The 27850-nt window shown below is 58.3% G+C and overlaps 1 protein-coding gene across 5 annotated transcripts; it reads right to left on the bottom strand.

The window, feature by feature from the left end:
* Positions 1-163: 163 nt before the first annotated feature.
* SLC29A4 (solute carrier family 29 member 4) lies at positions 164-27001 on the bottom strand. Of its 5 annotated transcripts, XM_034988298.1 has the most exons (13): positions 26905-27001; positions 26641-26729; positions 11239-11421; positions 8543-8674; positions 8206-8319; positions 7679-7807; positions 5958-6032; positions 5214-5258; positions 4357-4604; positions 3603-3741; positions 3302-3489; positions 2165-2405; positions 164-1208 (listed from the first exon to the last, which is right to left on the bottom strand). In XM_034988298.1, the coding sequence occupies exons 3-13, from the start codon at positions 11408-11410 to the stop codon at positions 1069-1071; spliced, it is 1623 nt and encodes a 540-aa protein (XP_034844189.1). In that variant the 5' UTR covers positions 11411-11421; positions 26641-26729; positions 26905-27001; the 3' UTR covers positions 164-1068. The 5 variants fall into 5 exon arrangements, with proteins under 5 accessions (XP_034844189.1, XP_034844190.1, XP_034844191.1 ...); XM_034988299.1 differs by having other exon boundaries at positions 26641-26909; XM_034988300.1 differs by lacking the exons at positions 26641-26729; positions 26905-27001 and adding an exon at positions 14760-14810.
* Between the last annotated feature and the right edge of the window lie 849 nt (positions 27002-27850).

Raw genomic sequence — 27850 nt, 5'->3', positions numbered from 1 at the left:
ACCCCTGCCCACGCCCTAGGAACTTCAGGCCACTTTGCAGATGAAAGACTGAGGTCCCAGCCATGTGGGTGGCCCCACCCCACCAGGACCCCTTCCCCCACCACCAGGGAGCGAGGTGGCGGGGGCAGCCCCCACCCACACAGACGCGACTTGGAGGCAGCAGCTGGGCAGTTCTCTGCCTTCATCTTTTAATGGCCAGTGCGGTACAATTAGTGGACAGACGGGGGGGGGGACAGGACACGGAGGGGCGGGGTGGTCACGGGTGTGCCATGGGTGTGGCAGGGCAGGCTGTCCTCCCCCTGGAAAAGCCTGTCTTTGGCAAGATGCTGCAGAATCCCCTCAGTTCGAGGGTCCCGGCTGGGGAGGGACCCTGCACCCCTCCCTCCTCGCAGGGACTCCCGTCCCTCCTTGGGCCTCAATGGATGAGGATCAAGGTCTCAGTCAAGCGGTGACTTCAGCTAGGGTGTGTCCCCTTGTGGTATCACAGACAGATGGAGGAGCCAGAGACGTGGACAGGGGTCCCCGGGCAGGTGCAGACCCCCAGGCCTGTGGTGTCAGGTGGGTGCCTGGGTACTTGGGGGGGTCTCGGTGTGGGGTGGGGGCACCCAGGCCGGTGCCGAAGCTATGGTCGTAGACCACGGTCTGAGGCCATTCAGACCCCGGGCTACGGTTCCTTCGTGGCAAGTGCATTTGTTTGGGAGAATCAGTGTTTAAGAACCGGGGGAGGGGAGAGGCTCGCTCCTTGAGGACCTCTTATGTCCTTGAGGAGGGCTCCCTGGTGGAGGAGGGCTGGGGTCGGGGGCCACGGATGGGGGTGGTCCTCTCCTGGCCGGGGAGGGCTGTGACCCTGGGGGCCACCGCACACAGGGGGTGAAGGGCAGGCACGGGACAGAACGGGGAGCACAGTGCTGGGCAGCCCCGGGTGGCCGACGGCTCAGCAGAACCCCGGGGCCAGAGTGACGGGGGGCGTGACTGGCACGAGGAGGCGGCCGGGGCCCCACAGGCACTGCAGGCAGGGGCGGGGGGGGGCCTCGGGCCTCGGGGGGCAGGGGGGTGCCCGGGCCTGGTTCAGAGGCCAGCGGGGAAGGAGGAGTTGGTGGAGGTGTGGAAACAGCTGCTGGGGGCGTCCCGGGTGAGGCTGTAGGTGCAGTAGGCCACGGCGGAGCCCAGCGTCAGCCCCGTCATGTAGGACACGGTCATGGTGTTCCCTGCGGGCGACACTGGACCTGAGGCGGCAGGCAGGGCAGGGCAAGGCAGCGGGGGGCGCTCAGAGGACCACCCTGGCGGCATTGACACCGGGCCGGAGTCCCCGCCGCGGCTCTTCGGGCATGGAGCAGTGACCACGGCCCGCCCCCCAGGGAGGCGGCCATCTAGGGACCGTTACGCCCGCGGTGAACTCATGGGGTGCCCCGGGCCTTGCCTGCTTCTCTGTCTCCAGCCCCCCCTCTCCACGTGCTTCCTTGTCATGGACAATCCGGGACGTCTAAGGGCTTCTTGAACCGCTGTGCCCAGAACACACTCCAGGGCCCCATCCCCCAACCCCCCTCCCATCTCAGTGGACAGCGATCTTGGGACAGCCCCAACCCGGGGACTCCTTCTCGACCCCCGATCCCTGTCTCACACCCGGTCTCTCAATCCACCCGCCGGCCCTGTGGGCTCTACCATCAAACAAACATTCGGGTCCTGCCCCTCCTCGGGCCTCCCACCCCTACCCTGGCACCCGCCCCCCCCACCGCAGGCTCTGCCGTGGGCTTTCGCGAGGGCTATTCCTTTGCATTGCCCCCGGGCTGGCTCCCTCACCACTTCCTCTAGGTCTCTGCTAGAAGTCACCTCCTCGGGGAGGCCTTCCCAGACTGTCCCGTTTACACTGCAAACTCCCCATCCCGACGACCCCATCCCATTTCTCTGCTTGGTTTTTCTCCGTCATACTTACCACCACTCAATGCGCTACACGACCCCACAAGCGCAGGGACCATTGCCCCATGTCCCTGGCGCCTAGAACAGGGCCTGGCACGCAGTCGGGGCTCACCGAGCAGTTGTGGGATGCATGAGGGAATAAGGGAACGTGCCGCCCCTGTGAGCTCCCTGAGGCTGACTTGACTCTGCAACCCAGACGCACCTGTTGGCTACGTGGCAGTGGCTTTTGTGGGCCTCTGGGCCTTACCTGCCAGCTCGCGTTGCTTGGGGCTCACTTTGCCCGCCGCCAGGATCATGGGCACGCTGCCGAAGTAGCCGTTGCTGATGCCCATGAGCAGAGAGAAGACGCAGGGCCAGGCCGGGTGGCGCAGGGCGGGCGTTCCACTGGGGTAGACGCACAGGATGAAGAGGGGGATGAAGACCACGCGCAGGCAGGAGCAGGCCAGCAGGTGGGTGCCCCGCCAGTCCATGGGGAGAGCCGCCAGGATCTGTGGGGAGCCGGGCGCGTTGGCTCCCCGTCTCTCCCGAGCCCACTGCCCCTCCAGTCCCTACTGCAGCCCCCTGTCCCCAGACGCTCCCAGCTCCGGGTGTGTCCCTGTCCTTTGTCAGCCTTGACCAGTACATCCACCAAATCCCTGTGACAGCAACACACGGTCCTTGCTGCGTGCCTGGCGTCCATCTGAACACGGCACGGGCCCCCCCCCCCGTTCAATCCTTACCACACCCTCCCAGGATGGGCTCCTGACCCTGCTTGAGAAATGAGGCCCTCGAGGCTGCGAGGGTCAGGTTCACCTGCAACAGTTCTCGAAGCAGGAAGTAGCAGGATTAGGGGTCGAGCCCACTAACTAAGCCTTGCTCCCTCGTGAACCAGACTTGTTTCTCAGACCGCTCTGCTGTGTGACCTCGGGCAGAGGGCTTTCCCTCTCTGAGCCTCACATTCTTCGTTCACCTGAAGAAGGCCCATGTCAGGCCTGCCCCAGAGACGGCAGCCTGGATCGTACTCCAGCCGGAACTCCTGACCCTGCGCTTGTAGCCCAGGGCACTCTGCCCACGTCCTTCTGGCCCCTTTGAGGTGCCTGCTCCCTGGGAGTACCCCCTGTGCTGTCTATGGAGACCTGCCCCAGAGGCCTGTTAGCTCCAGGGCACAGACACGAGGAGGATGCTGGCGCCGGCCCTGTGGGAACGGCCCACAGTTGGGAGCCGCCCTGCAGGGTCGCTGGGGCCGCCCGCGGGGGGATGGCGCCGTGGCTCGGCTGCCCCCCTCCCCGCTGGTGTCCTCAGCTCAGGGCCTGCCCCTCCCCACGCCCCTCCCCAGGGCTCCCGAAGGGCCCGCCCCCACGGTGCCCCCTCTTCCCCCAGGGGCCGGGAGGGGCTGCAGGCCTGCCTTGCCCACGAAGTCGGAGAGGTTGAACACGGCCATGATGAGGATGGGCAGCCACTCGCCCAGGACGCAGTGGCGGACCTCGGACTCGAGACCCGGGAACAGGCACAGTGTGATGAAGTAGGTCACGGCGATGGAGAGCATGTCGGCCCAGATGGCGCGGGCCACGGCATAGCGGTGCAGCAACAGGGCTGTGGGCGGAGGGCCAGGGCTCAGGGGTCAGCGCCCGCGCGGGCCCCCGGGGCAGGGGTGCCACCCGCAATGCCCAGAGGACCGCCCTGCCCGCCGCATCCCCCGCCCCCACCTCTGAAGGAGGGCCAGCTCCGCGTCACTCTCGGCTGAGGCACATCAAAGCGCGTGTAGGCGCCCCCGCCGCCGGTCACCTCGTGGGCCGGGCTGTCCTTCGGGGACCCGCCGTCGGCCAGGCCTGGGCCTTGGTGCTCCTGGAGGGAGGACGGGGCGGTCGGGTGTGGGTGGGGAGGGGCCCTCCCGGCTCCCTGCCCGGCCTCCCATCCCCCACGGCCCCTCAAACACAGAGCTCCCTCCAGCCCCCGAGCCTTTGCACTTGCTTTTCCCTGGACCCTTCACATCTCCCGTCCACTCGGGTCAGGTTTCCGCCCAGAGGCCGCTGCTTGGGGAACCTCCCTGACCACTGAGGGGCCCTGTCCCCACTGCAGGCCTTGTCCCAGCACTGTGACACGGCAGGTCCCTGGGCGGCCCCTCTGGGAGGACTTCGCTGCTGAGGACACCGGGGGGCGCAGGGGGCTCCTCCCGCCCGGCGCCCCGGGGTCATCCCTCAGGCTCCAGGGGCCGCCGCACCCGCCGCCACGCTGTCCCTCCGGGGCCGTGCAGCCCTGCTGCCACCAGAGGGCGCCCCGCCCCCCAGGACGGCTCTGGCCGGCCCGCAGGGCCTCAGGCCGCAGGCGCGCGGAGTTAAGAGCCTGGGTCCACAGGTGGAAGGGGGCCCGCGGGAAGGAGCCCCAGAGCACAGCGTGACGGAGGCCACGGCCGGAGGAGCCGGGCCGGGACCCGGCAGGGGCAGCGCGCGGCAGACTCACAAAGTGGATGTCGCCCGCGGCGACGTCGTGGTGCACACGGTAGCCGGCCCTGCAGCCCGGACGGCTGTCGCGGGGCCGCGTGGTGTGCGAGAGCACGAAACGGCTGCGCCGCACCAGCAGGTGCAGCAGGAAGCAGAGCAGCTCCAGGCCCGCGGACACCAGGAAGAAGATGAGCGTGCTGGCCCGCTCGTCCGGCAGCAGCAGCTTGGTGAGGATGCGGCTCAGGGACACCATCACGCCCGCCGTGCCTGGAGTGGGGAGGGTGCCGTGCTGGGCCTGGGCCCCAGCCCCCACTCGGCACCCCCAGCCCTTCCCCGCCCCAGCCCCGCCCCTGCCCCAGCCCAGGCCCGAGCCGAGCCCCAGACATGCAGGGAGCTGTTCACAGAATGTGCCCGCTCAGACGACCTTTCCCGGGCACTGCTGTCTGCTCATACACACACCCCAGGAGCATTTATACAGCGCCTGCTGTGTGCCTCGCACCATCCCGCCCTGGGGACACAGTGGGAACAGAGAGGACACAGGCCCTGCCTTCCCAGAGCTCGGTGGGAGAACTGCAAACAAGTCACAGAAAAAGGCCCAAAATGCGCAGCATCGGGGGGCAGGCAGGGGCTCGGGAGGAGCAACTGGTCCACGTGCTGGGAGCTGACAGGAGGCGTGGGTGTGGGGCTGTGTGATCTAGAGATCACGAGGGAGGGCGGTGGGGTCATGTCAGACAGGATGTGTGGGGGGGTATGACCGTGAGCCCCTGGGCAGCGTCTGGCAGAGGCGGGCCGTGGCCACTGTGGGCTCCTCCCAGCGTGTGGGGCTCCTGGCTGCCTGAGCCACCCCAACTCAGCCCACGCAGCCGCCTCGCTCACCTCCTGATGGAACACACAGGAGCGATCCGCCTGCCCCGGGCCTTCCTGGAACCAAACCCCGCAGACCTGAGGCTTGGAGCCCTGGGGGCATCTGGCCACCTCCCACACGGTAGAGGAGCAGAACACCCCGAAGACGAGAACTGGGCCCAGCTTCCGCCTGGACCGCACTGTGGACCCCGGCCCATGCGGGCACGGAAGGAAGACTGAGAACGTGCGGAGGAAGGTGCTTCAAAGGGGCCCTGACACGTGGGCGGGGGCAGCAGGGCCAGAGGGGAGCCGGCGACCTGGACCTGGGCTGGAGTGCTGGGACCAGCCTGGAGGGCAAGTCTAAGGGTGCTGGGTAAGCTTCAGGTCTGGGGTGCCATTCGCTGAGCAGGGGCAGGTGGACAGAACAGGAGGGCTTGGGAAAGTGAGTCTGAGAAGCCAAGTGGGGGTGCCGGGCAGAGGTTAGCGCGCGGGTCTGGGGCCCCGAGGTCTGGACAGGCTCACCCCCACGCACACGCACACACAGGCAGACACACAGCGCGCAAAGGCACACGAGCACTCTGAGTCCCTCTAGACCCCCGCTGCTCACATCACAAAGCTCTGCACCCTTGTACAAATGTGCACACATCACAGCCGTCCCCTTCCCGCCTGGAGTCCCTGCCCCCCACCTGCCAGGTGGGGGGACACGGCGGTCACCGTCCCCAGCCCAGTGCATGGCCCCTCGCTGGGGGTTCCTCCTGGGGGGCTGCAGATACTCACTCTCCCCGGTCATCACGCCCTGGGTGTATCTCTTGGGCAGCATCCCCGTGTACCCATAGAAGCTGGATTGCTGCACTTGGGGGGAGAGACAGAGGAGTGACCGTGAGATGCCACCATCACCTGGCCTGGTGGCGGAGGGATTGGGTCCACCCACCCTGCCCACCAAACAGCATGTGCCAGGGGCCACGCTCTGTGACTAGTTCTGGCCAATGAAATATGAGCAGAAACAACATGCATACTTCTGGCCGAGGTGGAGAAAAGCCCCCATGGCCTTCTGGGGTTTCCCCCAGCGGCAGTGACCGAAGGGGCCCCGTGTGACAGATGGGGACCGCTGTGGCCTGGCTCCCAGCGACAGTGTGGCGCATTGCCTCCGGCCTCGTGTTGGACACACATCGAGAGCCAGAAATAGTGGTTTCAGTTCTATGAAGCCACTGAGATTTCTGGGCCAGCTGGTTACCAGAGCCTCCCTGCTCTCATCCTAACCAACACGGGCAGAAATTCAGCAGGATCCAGGGCGGGAAAGATGCCTGGGCTCGGACCCTGCAGGTTGGCGAATCTGTGGCCTACATGGACACCCCGGGGCAGTCACACTAGGAAAACTAGGATCTCCTACTCCTTCCCGACATTTGCTTTTTAACAAAATAGAACAGAACAAAACAGACCCGAGGACACTATTTCCTGGAGCCCTGATTTCACGGATCAACACACACGTTCACGCAAATGTGTTCACTGGCTCATGGCGTGCCATGTTTTTCTTTCCGCTCAAAAAGAGTGTGAAAAAGTACAAAGCAACCGGCCTGGTCCTTTCCAAACGTCGCTGCCATGGAAGAGGAAAGCTGAGGACCACGCGGGACTAAAGGGGATTAAAGACGTGACAGTGGACGCAGGGCGTGATCCCGGATCGGATCCTGGGTCAGGAACAGAACGCTATAAAGGATGTTATCGAGGCGACTGGTGAAGTGCGGACACGGGTCACAGAGAACAGCGCCGTGCGGTGTTATACTTCCTGACTCGGGCAGCCGTACCACCGCGATAGAAGAAACGTCCTGCCTTCTAGAAAACATCCTGCCTTTCTAGAAAACCCTTGAACCCAAATGGTTTGAGGTGAAAACACAGACTATTTTATATTTATACGTATTCAGGGGCAAAACATATACGTATCTATACAGGGGACAGAGAGAAAGCCTACGTGACAAAATGTCAGCCATCGGCGAGCCGACTGGAAGGGTCTATGGGAGTTCCTTGCGCTAGCTAGTCCTGTAAGCTTTCTATAGGTTTGAAATAGTTTCAAAATAAAAAGTTAAAAAGATAACTTAGAAAGCCACGGCCCAAGAGGAACACGGTGGCGTGGGCAGATGGTCCTCGAAGCGCAGTTCATGCGTGGGACGACCACGGGACCGCCTCAACGCCCACATGGCATGCAGTGGGTGCTCGGTGCGCAAGGCACTGTGGATGTGCCGTGTGCGCGTGTGGGTGGCGTGCAGGTGCGGTGTGCGGGCACGTTTTTGTGTAGGATGTGCCAGTGGACGCAGGAGGCCCTGGGGGTGTGCGCTCACGGTGAGCGAGCATGCGTCTCGTCCTGGCACCGAGCCCTCGTCACCCCGTGTGGGGCGCCCCCAGCAGGCGGCGGGACTGGGGTGGGACGGCCCGCACTGGGTACTCACTCAGAGGCTCGGCGCCAAGCCCCCCAGCCCCGCCCGCGCCCCGGCTCAGGCTCCTACCTGTGCAGCCTAAGGCCACGGTGCCTACAGCGGCCAGGTTGATGGCGTAAGCCTGGTCACGAGAGAAGAGCTGTAGCCAGACGTCACAGATGCTGATAAAGAGGAGGGGGCCCAAGGCCAAGAGGTAGCCTAGGGGAGAGGCCAGAGAGGGGGGCAGTGAGCAGTGGGCCGGGGGCTCCCCTCGTCCCACCCTTCCTGTAGAGCCCGGTCAGAGGTGCCCTCTCTGTCTGCCTTTCTCCTTAATACTGGGAGGGCCGGGGACACTTTGGAAGTGCCTGGAAGGCTTCCTGGAGGAGGCACCATTTGAGCTGGGCCTTGAAACCGGATGTCGTCACGAAGAGGAAGGGGACAGGAAGAGCAGACGGGGCCCCAGGACAAAATGTGGGGGTGCACAAAGGCCTTGACCCTATTTTCGCTCACTGAACCCTGTAACGTTCCTAGGAGGTGTGCCCATCCTACACATGGGGAGACTGAGGCGCCGGGAACCTGGGGAGGTGAGTGGCAGGCCAGGTGTGCGGGCAGCGTACCTGCGGTGATCCTCGTGTGCAGGCTCAGTCTCTCCACCAGCGCGTTGTTCAGGAGCACGGCCACCAGCGCCACCAGGATGTAGGTGAGGCTCATGTCGAACACGATGGAGGTCCCTGCGGGGGGCCGGCAGCAGGCGCTCGGGGGGAGCCCCCTCTCCGCACCCACCCCCGCCAGGCGCTGCTTCCTCACCCCGCCCCAAAGCGGCTGCCACCCAGAGAGGGGGCGTGGCTGCCCCGAGTCCCTCAGCGACTTGCAGCTGAATAACGCGGGCTCCCTGAGCGGGTTCGGGAGGGTGGCGGCCAGCCTGCGGTGGTGGCGTGGCCGCGGGGGACCCACCTGGGTACTTGTGGTGCAGATAGTCCACGTCGGTGATGAAGCTGTTGTATGGGAGCAGGAAGCCCACACCGGCCAGCAGCATCGCGAAGTAGATGGCGTGGTAGCGGTCATCAGTCACTGGCTCCTCGACCGCTGAAGCCAGAGGCAGCAGGTAAGAGGGGGACGGACTCCTCGCAGCCACGGCCACTGTGCCAGGACCAGAGTCTAGCGTAGCACCGCCATCCCCACAACCACCACGGTCACTGCCAGCCTATCCACTGGCATCGCCACCACCCCGCTTCATGGCCAGAGCTGTCATGGCAACCACCCACGGCCATCGCCATCACGGCCACAGGCAGCTGGCTTCACGGAACCGTGGATGGCCGTTGGAAGACAGCTGAGGCGAAACGCTGGGGAGGCTGCCCATGCTCTAAGGCGCTGAGCTCCCCCGTCAGCGCTCCTGTGTCCAGGGAGCGCGCACGTGGACGTGGGAGTGGACGTGGGACCAGCCCCTATGACCTTTAGAGACCCGCCAGCAACGCGGCCACTGGCCCGAAGGGAGGGTCCAGGTTCCCAAGGGAGAAACGCTTCTACCCGGACACACGACAGTCCCATCGACCGGCCACTGGCCACGTTGGGCTCCTCCTGAATCAACAGGCAGAGAAGAGGGTGGCCGTCCTGGCTGGGGCGGATCATCCTGACTACCAGGGGCTTATCAGGGATGGAACAGAATAGGAGTATCCCTGCAGTGCAAGAGGCTCCTCACGGCATCTCCTACGACTTCCACTCCCTGGGGCTGAAGTCAACGGAAAACGGTAACCATCCGATCTTAACCTTTAGAAATGAAGGTCTGGGTCACTCCACCAGGCAAAGCAGCATGACCAGCTGAGTAGCTGAGGGCAAAAGGCGAGGACTGGGCAGTGGAGAAAGGGAGTTATAAACACCAGCCACGGCCACGTGACCCCTTCAGACCCGAGGAAGGCCCGTTTTTGTGGGTATTTATCCCTTACCTCAATAGGAATATTTTTGTGTATGCGTATTAACCCAAAGCTTGGGTTTTGTGCCCTTTATCACCTCATCGTCTAACAGAGGATGCACCTGTGTTAAATCTCAGGATTTAAATCATGGGCTGTCAGAGGAGAGGTGCGACCGAGGCATGCCAGGCTTTGCATCTTCCGGGGAAAGCGTCAGCGTGTTTTCGGTTGTAAAGGGGTGGCATGACTCTGTCAGTGTCTTTATTTGGAGATTAAGTGTGGTTATGGAGCTGTGTTTGGGAGCCAAGCCGGGCAAGGGGTGGACTGTGATGGGTCAGTTTTACGGGTCCACTTGGCAGGCTGAACTAATCCGTTGTTGTTCAATCAGACACTGACTGAGCTGCTGCTTGGCAGGAATTTTGTGGATTAAAGTCCCTCCTCAGTGGCCTCTAAGTTAATCAAAAGGAAATTGCCCTGGATGGGCCTGACCTAATCAGGCAAGACATTTAGGTCTTCCCAGACCTGAGACCCTAAACGGTGCAGGACTTCAGACTTCCTTATGGACTTCAGACCACCTTAGCCAGGTTCCACTGTAGTTGGTTATGTTCTGAAATAAATCCATATGCGTGTGCGTGTATACATACATATATATATATATATCTACACCTGCATCATATCGACAACACTGTCTACCATCTGTCTAGCTTATCTCCTACTGGGCTCTGTTTCTTGGCTGAACCCTGAGTGACCCAGCCACCATCACCAAGGCCACTATAGTTAAAACCACCACTGCCATGGCCACCATCCACTTCTATGGCCACGGCTGCCAGGGCTACACGCGATCTCGTGCCATGCCTGGCCAGGGGATGCCTGGCACCTTGGGGATGGGCCCAGAGCTGGCTCCGCCTAGGCACGGGGGAGCAACCCATGGCAGGGCTTGGCCAGTAGGACTTCTGCTTCCCATGTGCAGAGACAGGGGGCGGAACCAGAGCATAAGCCCCCCTCCTTCTGAGCCTGGAGTGGTGCTAGCATAAACTACAGCCACCCCAAAGTGAACTATCACAGGGGCCTCCTGAGCGCAGAGACAGCCCTAAGCCATGTTTTGGGGCTTTTGCTGCAGCCACATTGAGTGTGGCTCCTGGACTGTTCCCTTTTCACAGAGGACATAACCAAAGCCCGGACAATGGTAACTTGCCCAAGGTCCCCAAGCTGGCAGAGGGATGGGGCTGAACCCAAACCTGTCCAACATCAGCCCCGCACACAGCCCTCTACCCAGCAAGTCTGGTTGCAAAGGCAACTGGCCATTTCCTCGAGGTGAGGGGACCGAGGCTAAGAGAGGTTTAGGCCCTTGTCCAAGGTCACACAGCCAGGACAAAAATCAAGTCTTCGCACCTCACATCGGTCCTCCCTTCAGGCACTTGCCCATCTCCACTGAAGGGAGGCCAGCGAAGGTGACCAAAGCGACAACAGGTCACCTCCAGACGGAAGCTCTACGGGGCAGCGCATGATTCCCCGGGCGCCCTCCCACCCGCCCGGTGGACCAGATGAGGCTCCGTGACCCGGCCCGGACACATGGCATCAGCGAAAGGTCCCTGAGACAGCGGCTCGATCGTCCCCACGGCAGATCCCTCCTGACGGACGCAGCGCCCTGCGCTCGGGGACCACCCAAGGCTCCCCGAGGGTTCCCACGGCCCATCCCGGCTCGGGGCCAGACACGCACCTGGGTCCTCCCCGCCAACTCACCAGAGTCCGTGAAACCTGGGACTCCCCTGGTTGCGCCGCCCTGGCCCTGAGCCGTCCCCGCCGCTTCCTCCTCGAGCCGACAGCCGTCGAAGCTGAAGCTCATCACCATGCTGCTGTCCGGCGTGCCCGCCGTGATGGGCTCCTTGAGGCGCTGGCTGCCCACGGAGCCCATGGTAGGCCGTGCTGCGGAGAGGGGAGAGGAGGCGGGCTGAGGGAGCGCGGGGGGCCCCCCGGCCACTGTCCCGGCCCCGGGGGCTTTGCAACCGACGTTAGGGAACGGTGTGTACGCCCGCACTGCGCTCAGGGTCCCATGCACCATTTCCCTCTGGGAGGAGGCGCCTGAGCTCACTCACTTTACTGGCGGGGAGGCCACGCGAGCCTAGAGGGTGCCACTCCCCCCACCCCCCATCTCACAGACAGTAAGGGGGGCCGTCCCGACCCAAACCCAGGCCCGTGGGACACTCCGAAGCACCATGGCCTTCCGTTCTGGGGCCCACCACCTTCCAGGCCGGGAAGTCCTTCCTTTGGTCTTGCCTCAGTTTCTCTTGCTTCAATTCAAGTCTACTACCTTTACCTTTAAAAGAAAGGAAGAAGCTAATTTATCCATGATGGAGAAATACCCCCACTGTGGCGTGGGGGTGGGGGGAGTCTTGTTTTTTTCCCCTAAAAGGGTTATCCATTTTTCTTTTTTCTTTCCTTTTTTTTTAAGATTTTATTTTTTTAAAGCAATCTGTACACCCAGCATGGGGCTCGAGCTCACAACCCTGAGATTGCACGTTCCAGCAACTGAGCCAGTCAGGCGCCCCATCAATTTGTTTTTCTAACGATTTTTATTCATTTATCTCATTGCAGCTCCTCGCGGAGAATCTGAGACACAGGCAGGACATAGAGCATCGGGCACTGAGCGTGGCACCTAGACCCACCCATGAGCTTGTGCGGGAGCCCACGGAAGAGGCCAGGAGAAGGCCCATTTCCCGAGGGATCTCATGTGCCCAGGACTACTCCAGTCGTCTCTGCGGCCGGCCTGTCACCGCCCCTCCACCTCTGCCTGCTCATGCTTTGTCTCATTTCCTCCCGCTCTCCTGCCTCAGTTTACCCGCTCCCAGCCTCCAGACCTGATGCGCTGTTACCGAGCGCCTCCTGCTGGCCCCGTGTATCCATCTTTCCTACTTTGCACAGAGTTTTTACTGGGGCCTTGGAGTCCGGAGCCGTCCTGCTTCAAGGCCGCCCCAGTCCCCTCCCACAGGCATGGAGAACAGGGTTGGGGGTTCTCTGTCTGGGGGCTGGGAAGCAGGCGTAACCCCCCTGCAGGCTCAGTGCCTTTCCTGAGTGTGCCCCAGCCTGGGCCTCCTGCCACATCTGGAGCTGGGGGGCCCAGGTGGGATTTAGGACAGAGCTGGGCCTGGTTTGGATGACCGTGGCCTTGCTCGGTGGCCTGGGGCAGGATCCCACACAGGAGGCTCAGAGACCCCGGGCCCCGCCCTCCCGGCCTCCCCGGGGCAGACAGGAAGGCTGGGGAAGGGGCCAGGGGCAGAGCAGTGGTCTACAACAATGGAACGCTCCTCCCTGCCATCCACTCCAGCCCTGCCCTGGAGGACGCCCGAACCCCGAACCCCTGACCGGTCTTCCGCAAAGCTTCCCAAGACGCAGTGCCCTGGCCACGCCTGGCCGCGCCACCCGGAAGGCGGACGTGCTCAGCATCGAGCCAGGAGGCGGCCCCACTGCTCCCTCTGGCTCATCGGTGAGGCAGGCAGGTGCCACCCACAATGCCAGCCCCGCCACTGTCCCCACGTGCTGCTCCAGGGCCCTTCTGTGGGCAGGGGGCTCTGGCTTCGCGTGTGGCGGCCCCAGGCCCCTCGGCACGACCTCACTGGTGGCAGAGTTGGGGGGTGCATGAGGTGGCTCGCTCCACCTCTCCCGGCCGAGGCCAACTCGCTCCTCCCCAGACCCCTCAGACTCCACACCAACAGCTGGAGCCTCAGATCGTCCCCCAATCCACTCCTCCTCCTCTCATGTTCCTCTTTAGTCAAAATCTAAGGACACACACATGAGTTTAAAAAATCCAAGAGTGCACGGGCTCCCCCCAGCCTGCCAGCACCCCTCAATGTCCACCCCTGGGGAGTAGCAGAGAAGACACAGTTCATGTCTTTGGCCAACAGATCACCAGTCACCGCCTCAGTGGGCCACCCCTGGGCCTCAGTTTCCCTCCCTCTCTGTTGTGGACAAGGAGGGTGAGAAAGTACTTCACATATCGGGGGAGGGGGTGGCTGGGTGGCCGAAGGCCTGGCTGCACACAGGAGGTGCTCAGAAGTCACACACGACGCTGCTTTGGGCACTGCTGTGGGCCTGAGGGGGCTCCTGACCCCAGCAATCCTGAAAGCCCGGCTCACAGGCCCCCACTTTGCACACATAGCCAAGGCCAGAGGTCACACAGCTTGGCATCAGAGTCCCAGCCGGATCGAGCGCCTCTGGCACCCCCATTTCAACCGTGACTGAGTGGACACTGCTTCTGAATGTGCTCCCAAGGCCAGGCTGACCCCTCCCCTTCGGGGCTGTGCTCTGCCTCTACAGTGTGTCCCCCCAGAGGGGACGAGGAACCTGAATTCCATTTGGAAAGCCAGTCTGCTGGTTGTCTTCAGGCCTCACACTCATCGTGGGCCACAAGCCCCAGCCATCTGGACACCCCTGGATGTCCCTGGCCCCCGGTACCTAGGCCTACTGAGTTCTCTACTGCTCCACAGCCGAGCCCAGACATTGCCCCGACTCCTCCCTGCTGGTTCTGCCCACAGAAAAGGGGGTTTCAGGTGCCCGGCCGCCCCCTTCCTGCAGTTGCCGTTGGAGAGGTGGATGCACTGGCCTCAGGCGCTGGCTGGCGGCTCCCACAGCCCAGAGCCACCCCTTCCTCCCTGGCCTTGGTTTCTGGGGGTCCCAGGGCTGGCAGCACTCTGCATCCCCCAGGCTCCTTCCGCCTGCCCCGCTCTATCAGCAACAAAGTTGGTTCCCAGGCCTGTGCCCCTAGGCAAACGACAGACTCCCCTGGCCACCACGAGGTGACCCCTGGACACAGGCCCTGCCTCTTACAGCAGCTTTTCCAAGAGTTAGGAGGGAGCTGGCTGGGGGATGAGGTGAGATGGGGCAGAGGGGGTCCAGGGAAGAACTTCAGGTGGAAGGACCCTTTGGGCATGCCTAGGGAGGGAGGTGGCTCCCTGACCTGGGCATGGCCTGAGGCCACTGGCCACTCTCCCGGGTCTGGGTCCTGTCCTCGCAGATGGGCTGATGGTGGGGGGGCTGGCCCGGTCCAGATGCTGGACCTCTTCCCAGGGCTGGGGTGGGGTGGGAGATTCGGGGTCCCCAGAGCCATGTGCCTCCGCCCCTGGACTCAGCTGCCCCGAGCCAGCGCGGAGGGGGAGGGAGCGCGGAGTGGGGCCGCGCGCGCCGCAGACAAAGGCTCCGACAGGTCTCCGCGCTCCAGCCCATCCCCGTCCCTGTCCCCGCCCGCCACCTCCGCGGTGACCGCTTACCTCTGCACGGCCGGGCCCCGGGGTCCTCGGCGCGCCCGGCCCAGCCCGCGCCCGCCGCCCCCGCGCCGGGACCCCTGGGCGCCCGCGCCACGCGCTCCGCGCTGCGGGCCCAGCGCAGCCGGCGTCCTCGGCGGGCCCGGGTGGGCGAGCGTGTCCGGGGGGCGCAGCAGCAGCGGCCGGCGCGGCGGGGGCCACCGCGCTCCGCCCCGGCCCGCCCCCCGCGCAGAGCCCCGCCTGCCTGCCCCGCCCTCCCCCTCCGCCCCCCTCCCCGCGCGGAGCCCCGCCCCGCCCTCCCCAGCCCGGGGAGTCCGCAGAGGCGGGGGCGGGGCCGAGGCTGAGGTCGTCGCCTCCGACACCCCGGGGAGGGGCGTGGTGGCGCCCAGCCAACGCCGGGGTGACGTGCGTCTGATCTAGCCCGCCACCCCCCATGCCCACCTCCCCGCGTGGGTGCCCAGGCCCACTACCCCCCTGCCCCCCTCCTCCCGCCTTGGGTCCTCTGGGGAGGGGCAGGCCTGCCGTGCCCAGGTTAGTGGGTGCGACAGGTCACGCAGGTGGCCAGACTCAAAGTTTTGAAGGATGAGTAGGAGTCCGTGGGCTGGAGACCGGGAGGTGCGCGGATTCCAGCCAGGTCTAGGGGTTGACGCCGAGCTCTGTGGGGCTCCTTCGCAAGGTCCCCGCCCCTGCCCAGTCTCTCCTCCCCCCAGCTTGGGAGCCTCGGTTTTCTCCCAAATAGATGGGAGCCTCTCTCAGGGCTGAGGGCTGCAGCTCCCACACTTCTGTCTGAGCTTCAGTTTATTCTTCTATAACATGGTTTTAAGAGAGGTTGTGTGAAGGCTTGGGGGACATTGCAGAGAGGAGCCCACCTGGGGCCCTGGCACAGGACATGAGCCAGCGATGGAGGGGGGTGTCCATGCAGAGAAAGGGGTCCTGCCACAAGGTGAGAAAAGGACCCAGGTGAGAAGTAGACATGTCCTGGGTCCCTCTAGGGCTGGAATCTGTGTCCGTGGGAATCAGGCGAGCCCCCTCCTCATGCAGGACCGAGCCACCAGGATGGGATCAGAGGAGGTGGCTGCCAAAGCACCCGCCAGGCCCATGCCTGGATGCCTCCCCTCACTTCTCACCAGATTAGCTCCTCCTGTTGCCGTGAGACCCACCTCTGCCATCTAGCAGTAAGCTCCGGAGGGACTGGTCAGCCCATAACTGTGGTTGGCACCTTTTCTCAAAGCCTTGCCCGTCGCTTCTAAAAGACTGGCAGCCCCCTGCGAGTAAGGCCCTGCTTTATTTCTGTCTGGATCCTCAGTGCTCAGCGCAGTGCCTGGCATACAGTAAAAGCCAAACATTTGTTTGAAGGGTGGGCTGAACTGGGTGCTGAATTATGCTGCGTTGAGTGAAGTCAAGTGAAAGGGTGCTGATGTGAGCTCAGGGTGGGACTCACCCCCTGCCCTTCGTCTCGTATTGTTTGGACCAGGGGAAATGGCCAGCTGATCAAAGTGATTGATCTTATTTATTTATTTTTTAGATTTTATTTATTTGAGAGAGAGAGAACACAAGCAGAGAGGAGCGGCAGAGGGTGAGGGAGAAGCAGACCCTCCGCTGAGCAGGGATCCTGATGCAGGACTCGATCCCAGGACCCTGGGATCATGACCTGAGCCGAAGGCAGACGCTCGACCGACTGAGCCACCCAGGGGCCCAAAGTGATTGATCTTAAAGTAAATGAGCCTTGTGCTTCCCCTGGGTCGGGAGCTTTGAAAGGGCCTACGCAGGAAGACACACCAAGCTCTCCTGGGTGTAAATAAAAATTATCCAGTGTGTGTGAGACACTGCTCTCCCTACAGGAGACACTTTGGGGTCTCTGCCCCCATGGGGTCTCAGTCTAATGGGGGACACTGGCAACAAACAAGTAGCCATTTCAGGAAGCATCCAATGCCTGCAAGACAACAGGACAGAATGGTGGAATAGTGTGTGACCATGGGGATGGGGTGGGCATCATTGCCTAGTGGTCAGGGAGGGCCATTCTGGGAAGGTGACACCTGAACGGAGTGACGGAAAGGAGCCCATTGTGGGGCGGTTTGTGGTAAGGGTGTTTGGGGCACAGGGAACAGCCAGGGCGAAGCCGGGAGCCAGAAAAACTCATTATATTCAAGAACAGAAAGAAGGTCAGTGTAGCGGGAACAGAGGAGGGAGAACCTTCCGGTGGGAGATGGGAGGTGAGGTCAGGGCAGAAACCAGCCCGAGGGGGGTCTTGTTGGCAGTGGGAAGGGCTGGGAGCCCCCGGAGTGGTTCAGCTGGAGGAAGAAGCATGACCCGACCTAGGTTTTTAATCCTCGGTTGATGGTGGGAGTACAAATTTGAACAACCCTTCTGGAAAGTAAATTGGCCTAAAAAACATGCTTACCCTTTGATTCAGAATATCTAGCCCAAGGAAATAATTCTAAATACAGAAAAGACTTTGTACACGAAGATGTGCATTGTAACAGCCAAGCATTGCAAATATAGCCCAATTACCCTAGGAGAGTGGGTAAGGAAGAGTCATCATGGTGGGGGACAGACAACGTGATTGTTATATTTGGAAAACCCAGGGAAACCAGTGGAAGTCTGTGTAACCACACTGAGGAATCCTAAGTCACCCCCGGGATGTACGATTCTGAGGGACCACCAGACCGTGCAACCGGTAGGGGGCAAGTGCTTAGTGCCACAGAAACAGGAATACAAAAGACACTTTGCATCTAGGCCACAATATTTTTTACAAGATGGATAAAATGATATTCTAGGAAAATACAAACGAGCCAGACAACCTGCTCTCAGAAGAGAAAGGAATCTAAATAGAACAATTACTAGACAGGAACTAGGGGATTCTGCTAAAGATCTATTACCCCTCTGCTCAAAACCCCAGGCTTGGTTGGGCAGGTTCACAGAATTGCAGAATTTTACCAAAGTTTTAAAGAAGAAGGAGCCACAGTGTGCAACTTTACTCTTCCAGAGACGGGAAAAAAGAAAGAAGAGCTTTCTCAGCTTGGCAGATTTCTCTAAGAAAACAACAGGCCAGTTTCACCTATGACTAGCAGTATAAAATCCTCAATGAAATAGCAGCGAACAGGGCGCCTGGGTGGCTCAGTTGGTTGAGCGACTGCCTTCGGCTCAGGTCATGATCCTGGAGTCCCGGGATCGAGTCCCGCATCGGGCTCCCTGCTCGGCAGGGAGCCTGCTTCTCCCTCTGACCCTCCCCGCTCTCATGTGCTTTCTGTCTCTCTCATTCTCTCTGTCTCAAATAAATAAATAAAATCTTAAAAAAAAAAAAGAAATAGCAGCGAACAAAATTCAGGAGCACACTGATTAGCAGGGTCTACAACGTGGCCCACGCGGGGATGATAAGAACGTTACTGACTTCATGTGTCATAGGAACAGGTCAAAGAAAAAACATGGTCACTGATACGGACACTAAAATGGGTAAAATACCACGTTTGGCCGGCATTTGGTAAAATCCAACATCTATTCCTAATTATTCACAAACCCTAACAAAATAGGAATTAGTGCATTTTTATGTGGATGGCAAGTCAAAGGCACATCTCTTTAAACACGAAAAGTAAGATTTCTCACCTCTGGTATTTGCCCTTTTGCCCTCCCCCACTTCGGAGTCCTAGCTGATATTGCTCGACAAGAGAAATAAATAAGACATTTAGAAATCGGAAAAGAGAAGTTGAATTATTGTTATTTGTAGGTGACAGGATTATATAGCTGGAAGATCCAAGTGACCCAAATGAAAACCTTTTAAGAGATTTCCACAGCTCTCCCACCTGAGGCACAAGAGACAATCAGAAAAAGGAAATGAAAGAAAAGATTCTTTCACATTGGCAACCAAATAGATAAAAATCCCTGCAATAATGTATTTTTGAAAAGATTTATTTATTTATTTACTTGAGGGAAAGAGAGAGAGCGTGGGCAGGGGGCAGAGGGAGAGGGAGACTCTCAAGGAGAATCTTCAATAAGCGCAGAGCCCTATGTGGGGCTTGATCTCACAACCCAAGATCATGACCCAAGCTGAAATCAAGAGTCGGATGCTTAGGGGCGCACTCAGTCTGTTAAGCGTCTGCCTTCGGCTCAGGTCATGATCCCAGGGTCCTGGGATCAGGCTCTGTATCTAGCTCTCTGCTCAGTGGGGACCCTGCTTCTCCCTCTCACTCTGTCCCATGGCTTGTGCTCTCTCTATCCCAAATAAATAAATAAAAGCTTTAAAAAAAAATAGAGTTGGATGTTTAATCAACTGAGCCACCTGGGTGTCCCCTATCCCTGGAATAATCTTAATTAGAAACATCCAATATACGAGAAACTTGTAAAAGGACATTTAAAAAAGAAAGAAAGAGAAACCTTTGCCAGGCACCCAGAAGAAAATAAATAAACGTAAAGTCATGCCCTGTTCTTCCCCAGGAAAACTAAAAATTGTGACCAACATGTCATTTCTCTAAATCAATCCTCTGATCTAACATCATCTTAGTAAAAATAACAGCAAGATGTCCTTCTTTTGGAATTAGATAAACTGATCATGTAATTCATACGAGAAAATGGATTTGCAAGAATGAGCCCAGAAAAGACTAAAGAAGAAGAAGGAGAAGGCGTCGAGATAAACTTGCTAGATACTGAGCCTAAAACAAAGCTCTTGTACTGACAGCCATGTGGGCTAGACTTTCATGAGATGAACCAATCAAGGGGACGGAAGGCAGTTCCAGAAGTCAATCCAAATGCACACACTGTCAAAGGTAGCTTGTTGTATTGATGGGAGAAAGATGGATTATTGTGTGAGAGGTGTTTGCACCATGGGGTGACAATCTGAAAACAAAATAAAATAAAGTAAAATTGGATTCCTATCTCATGCCTTATACCAAAGCTAAAGCCCAAACTACCACCACCAACAAAAACAAGAAAAAACTCCAGATTTTTGCTTTTGATAATCTTATAGAAAGAATGTTCTTTCTACATAAGACACAAAATTCAGAAGCCATCAATGAAAAGACTACCACGTTTGACTGTTTCATTAAAAACATAAAACTTGTGCATGGAAAAACCCATTATGAAAAAATGAAAAAGCTAAATGTCCAAGTGGGGAAAATATTTGCAACACATATGACAACACATATGATGGGTATTACTTCCTCAATATATAAAGAGCACTTACAAATCAAAATGGAAAAGACCGAACAACCAATAGAAAAGATGGGTAAAGTACATGAGCGGACAATTTACAAAAGAAAACAAAACCCAAAACACAGTGGCTTCGACATATGAAAAATTGCCCGACTCTACACCTAATAAGAAAGTTCAAATTAAAACTATATTGAGAGGCTATTTTTCTCTTAGCATTTTGGCAAAAACCAAAGTTTGAAGTAGGTCGTAGCAAGGTGAGAACAAGAGGCCCTCCCGCATGGTGGGGTGGGAGTGTAGATTTGTACAACCTCTATGATAGAAAGGAATTTGGCACATCAGAGTGCAGAAATCATTTGTTCCATTAATTCTATTTTTAAGAATTTATACATTACACTGGCATATCTGTTCAAAGCTGTATCTATACAATGGTATACTATGCAATCATTAAAAGGAATGATGCAGTTCTATTTGTACTGATATAGAGCAATTTGCAAGATATATTGTTGTTAAAAAAAAAGAAGCAAGGTTCAAAAAAATATGTGTGATGGCTAATTTTATGCATCAACTTGGCTGGGCCATGGTGCCCAGATATCGGGCAAACATTATTCTGGATATTTCTGTGAGGATGTTTTTGGATGAGGTTTACCTTTAAATCCAAGGACTTTGAGTAAAGCAGATTGCCCACCATAATGTGGGTGGGCCCCACCCAATCAGTTGAAGGCCTGAATAGAACAGAAAGCTGATCAACCCTGAACAAGAAGGAATTCTGCCAGCAGACAGCCTTTGGACTTCAGCCACAGCATCAGCGCTTCCTCGGTCTCCAGTATGCTGACCCACCCTGCAGATTTTGGACTTGCCAGTCTCCATAATTGTGTGAGCCAGTTCCATAAAATAAATCCATATATATCCATATGGATTTATATGTGTTTATATTTATATATGGATTTATATGTGTTTATATTTATACATATATATGTGTATATATATATATACACACACACATACACACACATATCCTATTGGTTCTGTTTCTCTGGAGATCCTGACTAATACAGTGTGTAGAGTATGAAACCATTGTGTTACAAAGGAGAGCATACATGGATGTGCTTGCCTGCACACAGGTTGTTCTGGAAGGATGCACCATTGGCAGGTAACAGTGATTGCCTTGGAGAAAGGAGACTGTGGGGCTGGGGTCAGAGAAGGGACAATTATTTTTACTGTAGCCTTTTTTTTTTTTAATTTAAATTCAAGTTAGTTAACTTTCTGTAGCCTTTTGTAAGCTTTGAATTTTGTTTTGTTTTGTTTTGTTTTGTTAAATAAGCTTCAACATGTGTGGAGCCCAACATGAGGCTCGAACTCACAACCCTGAGATCAAGACCTGAGCTGAGATGAAGAGTCAGATGCTTAACTGACAGAGGCAGGTGCCCCTACACTTTACATTTTTAAAGTGGGACACGCAGGATACACAATTACGCACGCAGAATACTCACACCACGTAGAGAGTGACTAGAAGGAAATGTAGCAGAATATTGAACAGTGTTCCTGAATGTTCCTCTCTGTTTCTCCACTGTTTCTATAAGCCCAGGTCAATTTGTAATGCTTTTTGCCGGGTACGTGTTTCTCATGGAAAGCGATACACATGTTTACGAGATAGAGATCTTATCTGCCTCATCTGCCTGGTTCCCATGCTCTCTGCACCCTGACTCCTCACGGCACCAAATGATGGGAGGACTTGGGGGTGAAGGACCCCCGGTCTGGAACAACTGGAGAACCTTTGGGGTTTAGATTAGGGCCAAAGTCTGGGCATGTGATTGATGTTGCCCAGTGTCCAAAGGATCTGAGCAGGGGCTTGTGGTTGTGTGTGTGGGAGTTCAGGGCTGTATTGTGGGGGCTGAAGGGGCCGGCAGTGGCAGAAGAGGTGGGTGTATCTGAGGAGGTCTCAGGGCTGAGGGGCGGGCCATCCCCTCAGCTGGCCAGGTCAGGAGCCTTCCTCAGGGCCTATCCAGCTGTGGGCTCTGCAGAGCAGGAAGGAACCTTTGGTGTCAAGGAGGAAGTGGGGCCGTGATGCTTGGGAGGCTCAGTTCGTTAGGCGTCTGACTCTTGATTTCGGTTCAGGTCCTGATCTCAGGGTTGTGAAATTGAGCCCCACAATGGGCTCCATGCCAGTCATGGAGCCTGCCCAAGATTCTCTCTCTCTCTCTCTCTCCCTCTGCCCTTCCCCACTGTGTGTTCTTTCTCTCTCTCTCTCAAATAAATAAATAAATCTTAAAAAACAAATAAATCTCCCAGCTCTCCTAGGACATGGGACTGTTAGCATCCTTGCCCAGGTTATGTGTGAGCAGACCTAGGCCCAGAAAGGTCCCTAGCCGGTAGGTCAATGCTGAGCCTTGTGGCCCTGCATCCTGTGTGTTTGCCGTTACTCATGGTGCCTCTGTTGGGAGTGAGTGCAGGGCCAGGAAAGGGTTCCCTGAGGGGTGCCAGGGTGGGCGAGGCTCGGGGCCAGGCCTGGTGTCACTGCCAGGGACACCTGGGCCTCACTGATAGCAGCGCGCACTCTGCTAATTGATGTCTGTCCTCCCGACCCTGTTAGCAACCCTCCCTTGGAGGACAGCCATCTGCCAGGATGAAAAATGCAGCCAATTAAGGCCCCATCAGAGGAGCAGGTGACAGGCTGTGGGCGGGAGGGCGGGAGGTGCCCGCGGCACGCCTGTCCTGTCGTCTGGGCCCTGTGGCAAAGCCAGGTCAGTGCTGGGAGAGGCCGTGCTGGGGTCTGCCTCGTGGACCGAGGGAGTGGGGGGCTGCCACTGCCAGGGGCCAGGGCACCTGCTGTCCTCACTTGCCAAATTCCACGTGCTGTTCTTTTTTTTTTTTTTTTTTTTAAGATTTTTAAATTTATTTGACAGAGAGAGACACAGCGAGAGAGGGAACACAAGCAGGGGGAGTGGGAGAGGGAGAAGCAGGCTTCCCGCGGAGCAGGGAGCCCGATGCGGGGCTCCATCCCAGGACCCTGAGATCATGACCCAAGCTGAAGGCAGACGCTTAACAGGCTGAGCCACCCAGGTGCCCCTCCATGTGCTGTTCTAAATGGCCTCAGATGTTCCAGAAATTTTTGTAAAGAATCGTCTTTCAGTAGGATGGCTCCCAAGGCCTTCTCCTTGGTCTCTTGGCTTTCACCACTCCACCCTCCAACCCACTTCCTATGCAGAGTGAGCTTTCTAAAGAGGTGTCCTTCTTCTGCTAACTGTCCCCCATGATTCCTCAGTGCCCACAGGGCTAGAACCCAGAGTCTAAGGTGTTCTGAGTTAGGTGATCTCTCCCACCTGTTTCCTCCCACTCACCCTTAGGGAATGGCTGATAGGGTGAGTGGGCGACAGGTCAGCTCGCTGGCCTCGGACCCCACCAGCGGGGGTTTGGCTCAGCTCCACTCAGTCCAGGTCAGTATGATTCCTTTGAAAACCTCGTGGGCTTCCTGTGTATCAGATTACAACACCCTCCAATGGGTAAAAGCCGAACACACACATCAGTTTGAGACATCTTCTCTCTGTTTGGGGCTATGGGACACGGCACTTAAGAGTTTTAGAAGCCCTCTAGTCGAGCAGAGGGAGTCCAAGTTTTAAGATTCTTAGAAGCCTTTCCATCTGGCTGAGAGTTTCGAGCATGGCCTGGAGTATTTCTCAGCCACGTCTGTTACTCTGGACAGTGGCACCTTTGAGATTTTGCTGTGTCTACAGCAAAACCTGGCAACAGCCCAGGCATCCATCAGCAGGAGATGAGTACTTAGATTGTGGTCCTTCCAGTCCATGGTGTAGTTCTTAGCAATAAAAGGGGTCACACGACTGGTACCCCCAAAACTAGGAGGCATCTCAAGAGCACTGTGCCGAGTGAAAAGGCGTCATGGACACAGAAGGGCACACATCCATTCATAGGACGTTCTAGACGAGGCAACACGGCTCTCAGGTAATGAAGATGGTGATGCCCCTCGGGAAGCGCGGGGGGCATAGGGGACTATCTGGGGTGATAGTGATGCTCTGTATCTTGGTGGAGCTCAGGCTTACACAGTGTGTGCATCTGTCAAAACTCAGCAAGTGTCCCTTTTAGATTTGTGCATTTCACTGTTGGTAAATTCTGCCTAAACACACACACACAACCCCAAACCCAAACCAAATATTGACCTCTAGCTAATGATGAGCGTGTTTAGGGGTGGAGTTTACTGATGTCTGCCACTGACTTAGAAATGCATTAAAAACAGCAAGATGGGTTGGTGGCTGGCGAGGGGATGGAGGGACGGACAGCTGTCCTAGAAAGCTAACAGAGCAAATGGAGACAGCGCATCTGGGTGTTCACCGCACAATTCTTTTGGATCTTCTTTATGTTGAAAATGTTCATAATAAAATATTGGAGGAGAAAGAAGAATAAAGAGCGCCTCACGGTGCCCCTGCCTGCCCGTCCCCACTCAGCGGGGCTGTTCTGGGCCACGGCGGCTACGCCATCCACTTCCTACGGAGCTCAAACCTAATTTAGTCCCAACTTATTAACTTAAAGCCCATTAGACTCTTCCCATCAACCGGTACTTGCAGCTGAGAGCCAGACAGAGAGCGAAGTGTGGGGCCTGCTCAGGACACAGCCAGGGAGGGAGCGGGAGCCTCCCCAGGGCAGAGGGCGGGAGGCCGTGTGGGCCACTGTCCACGAACACGCCGGGCAGGGCCGGGCTCAGCAGATCGCAGAGGGACGGGGGTCTCTGCTCCTCCGTGTCCCCCTGGTGCAGGGAGCAGCCTTCACCGATGTCACCTCCTCTGATTCTTTTTTTTTTTTTTTTTAAAGATTTTATTTATTTATTTGAGAGAGAGACTGAGATAGAGAGAGCATGAGAGGGGGGAGGGTCAGAGGGAGAAGCAGACTCCTCGCTGAGCGGGGAGCCCGATGCGGGACTCGATCTTGGGACTCCGGGATCATGACCTGAGCTGAAGGCAGCCGCTTAACCAACTGAGCCACCCAGGCGCCCCTCACCTCCTCTGATTCTTGCACAGACCGGGGTGCCCCTGAGCCCCCTTTTAGAGATGAAGAAGCTGGCAGGTGAGTGGTGGGATGGTGGGTCTCAGCCGCATATGCACCGCATTTCGGGCTCACAGTGGCCCCGGGACACGGGATTATTGGGGCACCTTAGGCCCCGGAGACCACGCGGCAAAACCTATCTCTGACCACGGACAGAAAGGCCCCTGGAGCTGCCCAGGCTCCGGGGCCCAGAGAGGAGAAGGCCCTTGGCTGGCGTCACCCCGAGGCCGCAGAGTCAGCCCAGAATATTGCCCCGTCTCCAAGCATGGACACCGCTGTCAGACTCCGGAGAAGAGGAGGCCCAGCCATCTGGGCAAAAAAGGCAAATCAAATAAAGAAGCAAAGCCCATAATTCTCTCCTAAGAGGGCAAAGACACCCGGGTGGTGCTGAGCGGGAACGGAGTCGGGGGGGTGGACACGTAGAGACACCTGCTAGGAGCCGGGCTCTGCTCAAATCCTCACGGTGGCGACTCAGGGGGGAAGCTAGGACGGGGGGAGGCTCCGGTCACACGGCAAGGCCAGGCTGAGGCTCGTCCCACCTGGCCACCCCTGTCCGTCCTGTAGCTTATGTCGCGCCCGGGACCCCCACACCCCAGGCCTGGAGATCAAAGGCGTGGCACCCTGGCCAGCCTTCCGGGACTGGGGCCCCCAAGCCGCAAGTGGCCTCCCGGGTCTCCACCCCTCAGCACACCCCAGGCCGGCTAGCAGGCTGGGATAAAGGCTCCCAGGGCCGCCGCTGCCGCTGGAGGCCCGCCAGGATGGCAGAAGCTGCCTGGCCTGGCTCCTGGAGCTTTGAGCAGGAAGAGCTCTTTATTATGGCTGCTGTGGGTGAGGGGGCGGTGGGGGAAGCTTGGGGTCCTGCGGCCTGCTGCGAGCCCCGACTCCTCCCTCCCCGCCAGGTCCAAACCTTTGGCTCCCTGGCCCACCGAGCCCCTGCACCCCCTCCCCGACACCCAGCCACACCCAGTCTCCTGTGGCTTCCCCTCCCCCACAGGGAGGCGACTCCTTCCCGAGCTTTACCCACGGAGTTCCCTCTACCTGGAGGGCCCACCTGTCATCGCACACTCCCCTCTACCCCACCAGATATCTGTTCATCTGCAAAGGCTCTGGGCCACCGTCCCCTCCTCCAAGGAGCCTCCCCTGACTTCGGTGAGCACTCACTGGGTATCAGGCATCATGCAATCCTTCCTGCAACGACAGCCTGGTTTACGGGTGGGGCTAAGGCCCAGAGAGGTGAAGCCAGTTGTCCAGCATCACACAGCTAAGAATCTTGAGGCGTTAGCTGCTCTCTGGGTCTCGGGGCAAGGCTGGGCCTGGAGGAGGGCTCCCAAAGTGAAAGGGGCTGAGCGAGTGGACTATTGTCCATGACGGGGGGTGGGGGGTTGGGGTGGGGGTGGTTCAGAGTGACGCCAGCCCAGTGTCACCAGATGAAGGTGACCAGATTCTCACAGACACCTCCGTTCCCAGAGCCCCTACATGCTGTCTCACGTCCTACTGATCTGACGCCCATTTCGCAGATGACAGGAGGACGCAGGGAGCCCCAGAGGCTGGCCCAAGCTTCCCCCGCCAGCCTCGGCGGAAGGGGCAGAACCAGGGCTGGAGCCCGGTGCCTGGCTGCGCCTCGAGCTGGTACCCTGCTCGTGATGGGCTGGCCGGCCGAGGCCACACCTGAGCCACACCTGGGCCTTACCTGGGGCTTGCTGCGCTCCGCCTAAAGCCTTTCCCGTGGAGTCAGAATTTGCTCGTCAGGCACGCTGCTCGCGGGAGCCTTTGTACTCTCTGTTTACAAGAGGAGGCTTATGAGCAAATTAGCAGGGTAACCAGGGAAAATGTTTGGCTTCCGTGGGTGGGAATTAGAGCCATCTGTTCCCAAGTGCTGAGAAAACACTGGAGCAATCTCGGGGAACTGCTCCCTGGCACCCCCAGGCTGTGTGCCCCAGGGCGGGGAGCTCACCCTCTCTGGACCTCACTATCTGCATCTGTAGAGCCGAGGGGGACTGCATAGCCGTCAGGACTCCAGAAGACTCCCTGCCCGCCTCCCTTCTCCGCCTGCACACCCCCACGCCCTGTGGTGTAGACGAAGCCAGGCAGAGGAAGCCGGCCAACTGGGAACACAGTGCGGGCCTTCCCAGCACCAGCCTTTGGGGTTTTATTTACCATTGGATTCGTTTTGTTCCCAAGCTGAAAATAGCTTTATTGTTTCCTCTGAATATAAAGATGATAATTCACCAATGCAGAAATGTACGACAGAGGAAGGTAAGCCAAGCGAGATGCACCACTCCTTGGATGGAGAACATCTGTTGAGGGGACTATCTGTCCAGACGTTTCCTTGAGCCGCTTGCCATGTCGTGCGCGGTGAGATCACCGACTGGGAGACGGCAGAGAGAGACAAGAGGGTGACCACCCCCACCCAGGACCCTCCGGCTCCTTGTCAAGGTCCCTGGAGACTGCCCCCCGACACCTTGTCCTTTCCTCCACTCTGGAGAGCAGAAAGCGTGAGTTTGAGCCTCGCCATCACACGAATCTGAGTCCAGCCTGGGCCTTCCACCTCCGAGCTGTGGGACCGCTGAGCGGAGCTCGCTTGCCTCATCTGCAAACATTGGGTCCCGACAGTAGCCGCGTCAGGAGATCGTTGCTAATTACGCTAATGATGCGTGACGACCGTCGAGCCCGCCGGTACTGAAGTCGGTGCCCGGCGGCTGTTAGCTGCGATCATCAGGATCGACAATAAAGTGCCCGGGGGCATCTTGCCAGGCGGTTACTCTTGGTCCTGTGGGCTCTATGCTGGGTGTGCAGGGCTTCATGGTGAGGCGAGACCGTCCAGCCCGAGGTTGTCCAGGCGGCTTTCTGCAGGCCCCCCGGTGAACGGCTCGGGCCGCAGAGGGGCCTGTCACAATGGG

This window comes from Mirounga leonina, unplaced genomic scaffold, assembly GCF_011800145.1.
Source record: "Mirounga leonina isolate KUSES-001 unplaced genomic scaffold, KU_Mleo_1.0 Mir_454, whole genome shotgun sequence".
NCBI classification, from domain to species: domain Eukaryota; kingdom Metazoa; phylum Chordata; class Mammalia; order Carnivora; family Phocidae; genus Mirounga; species Mirounga leonina.
This window is presented reverse-complemented; position numbering and strand designations above follow the sequence as displayed.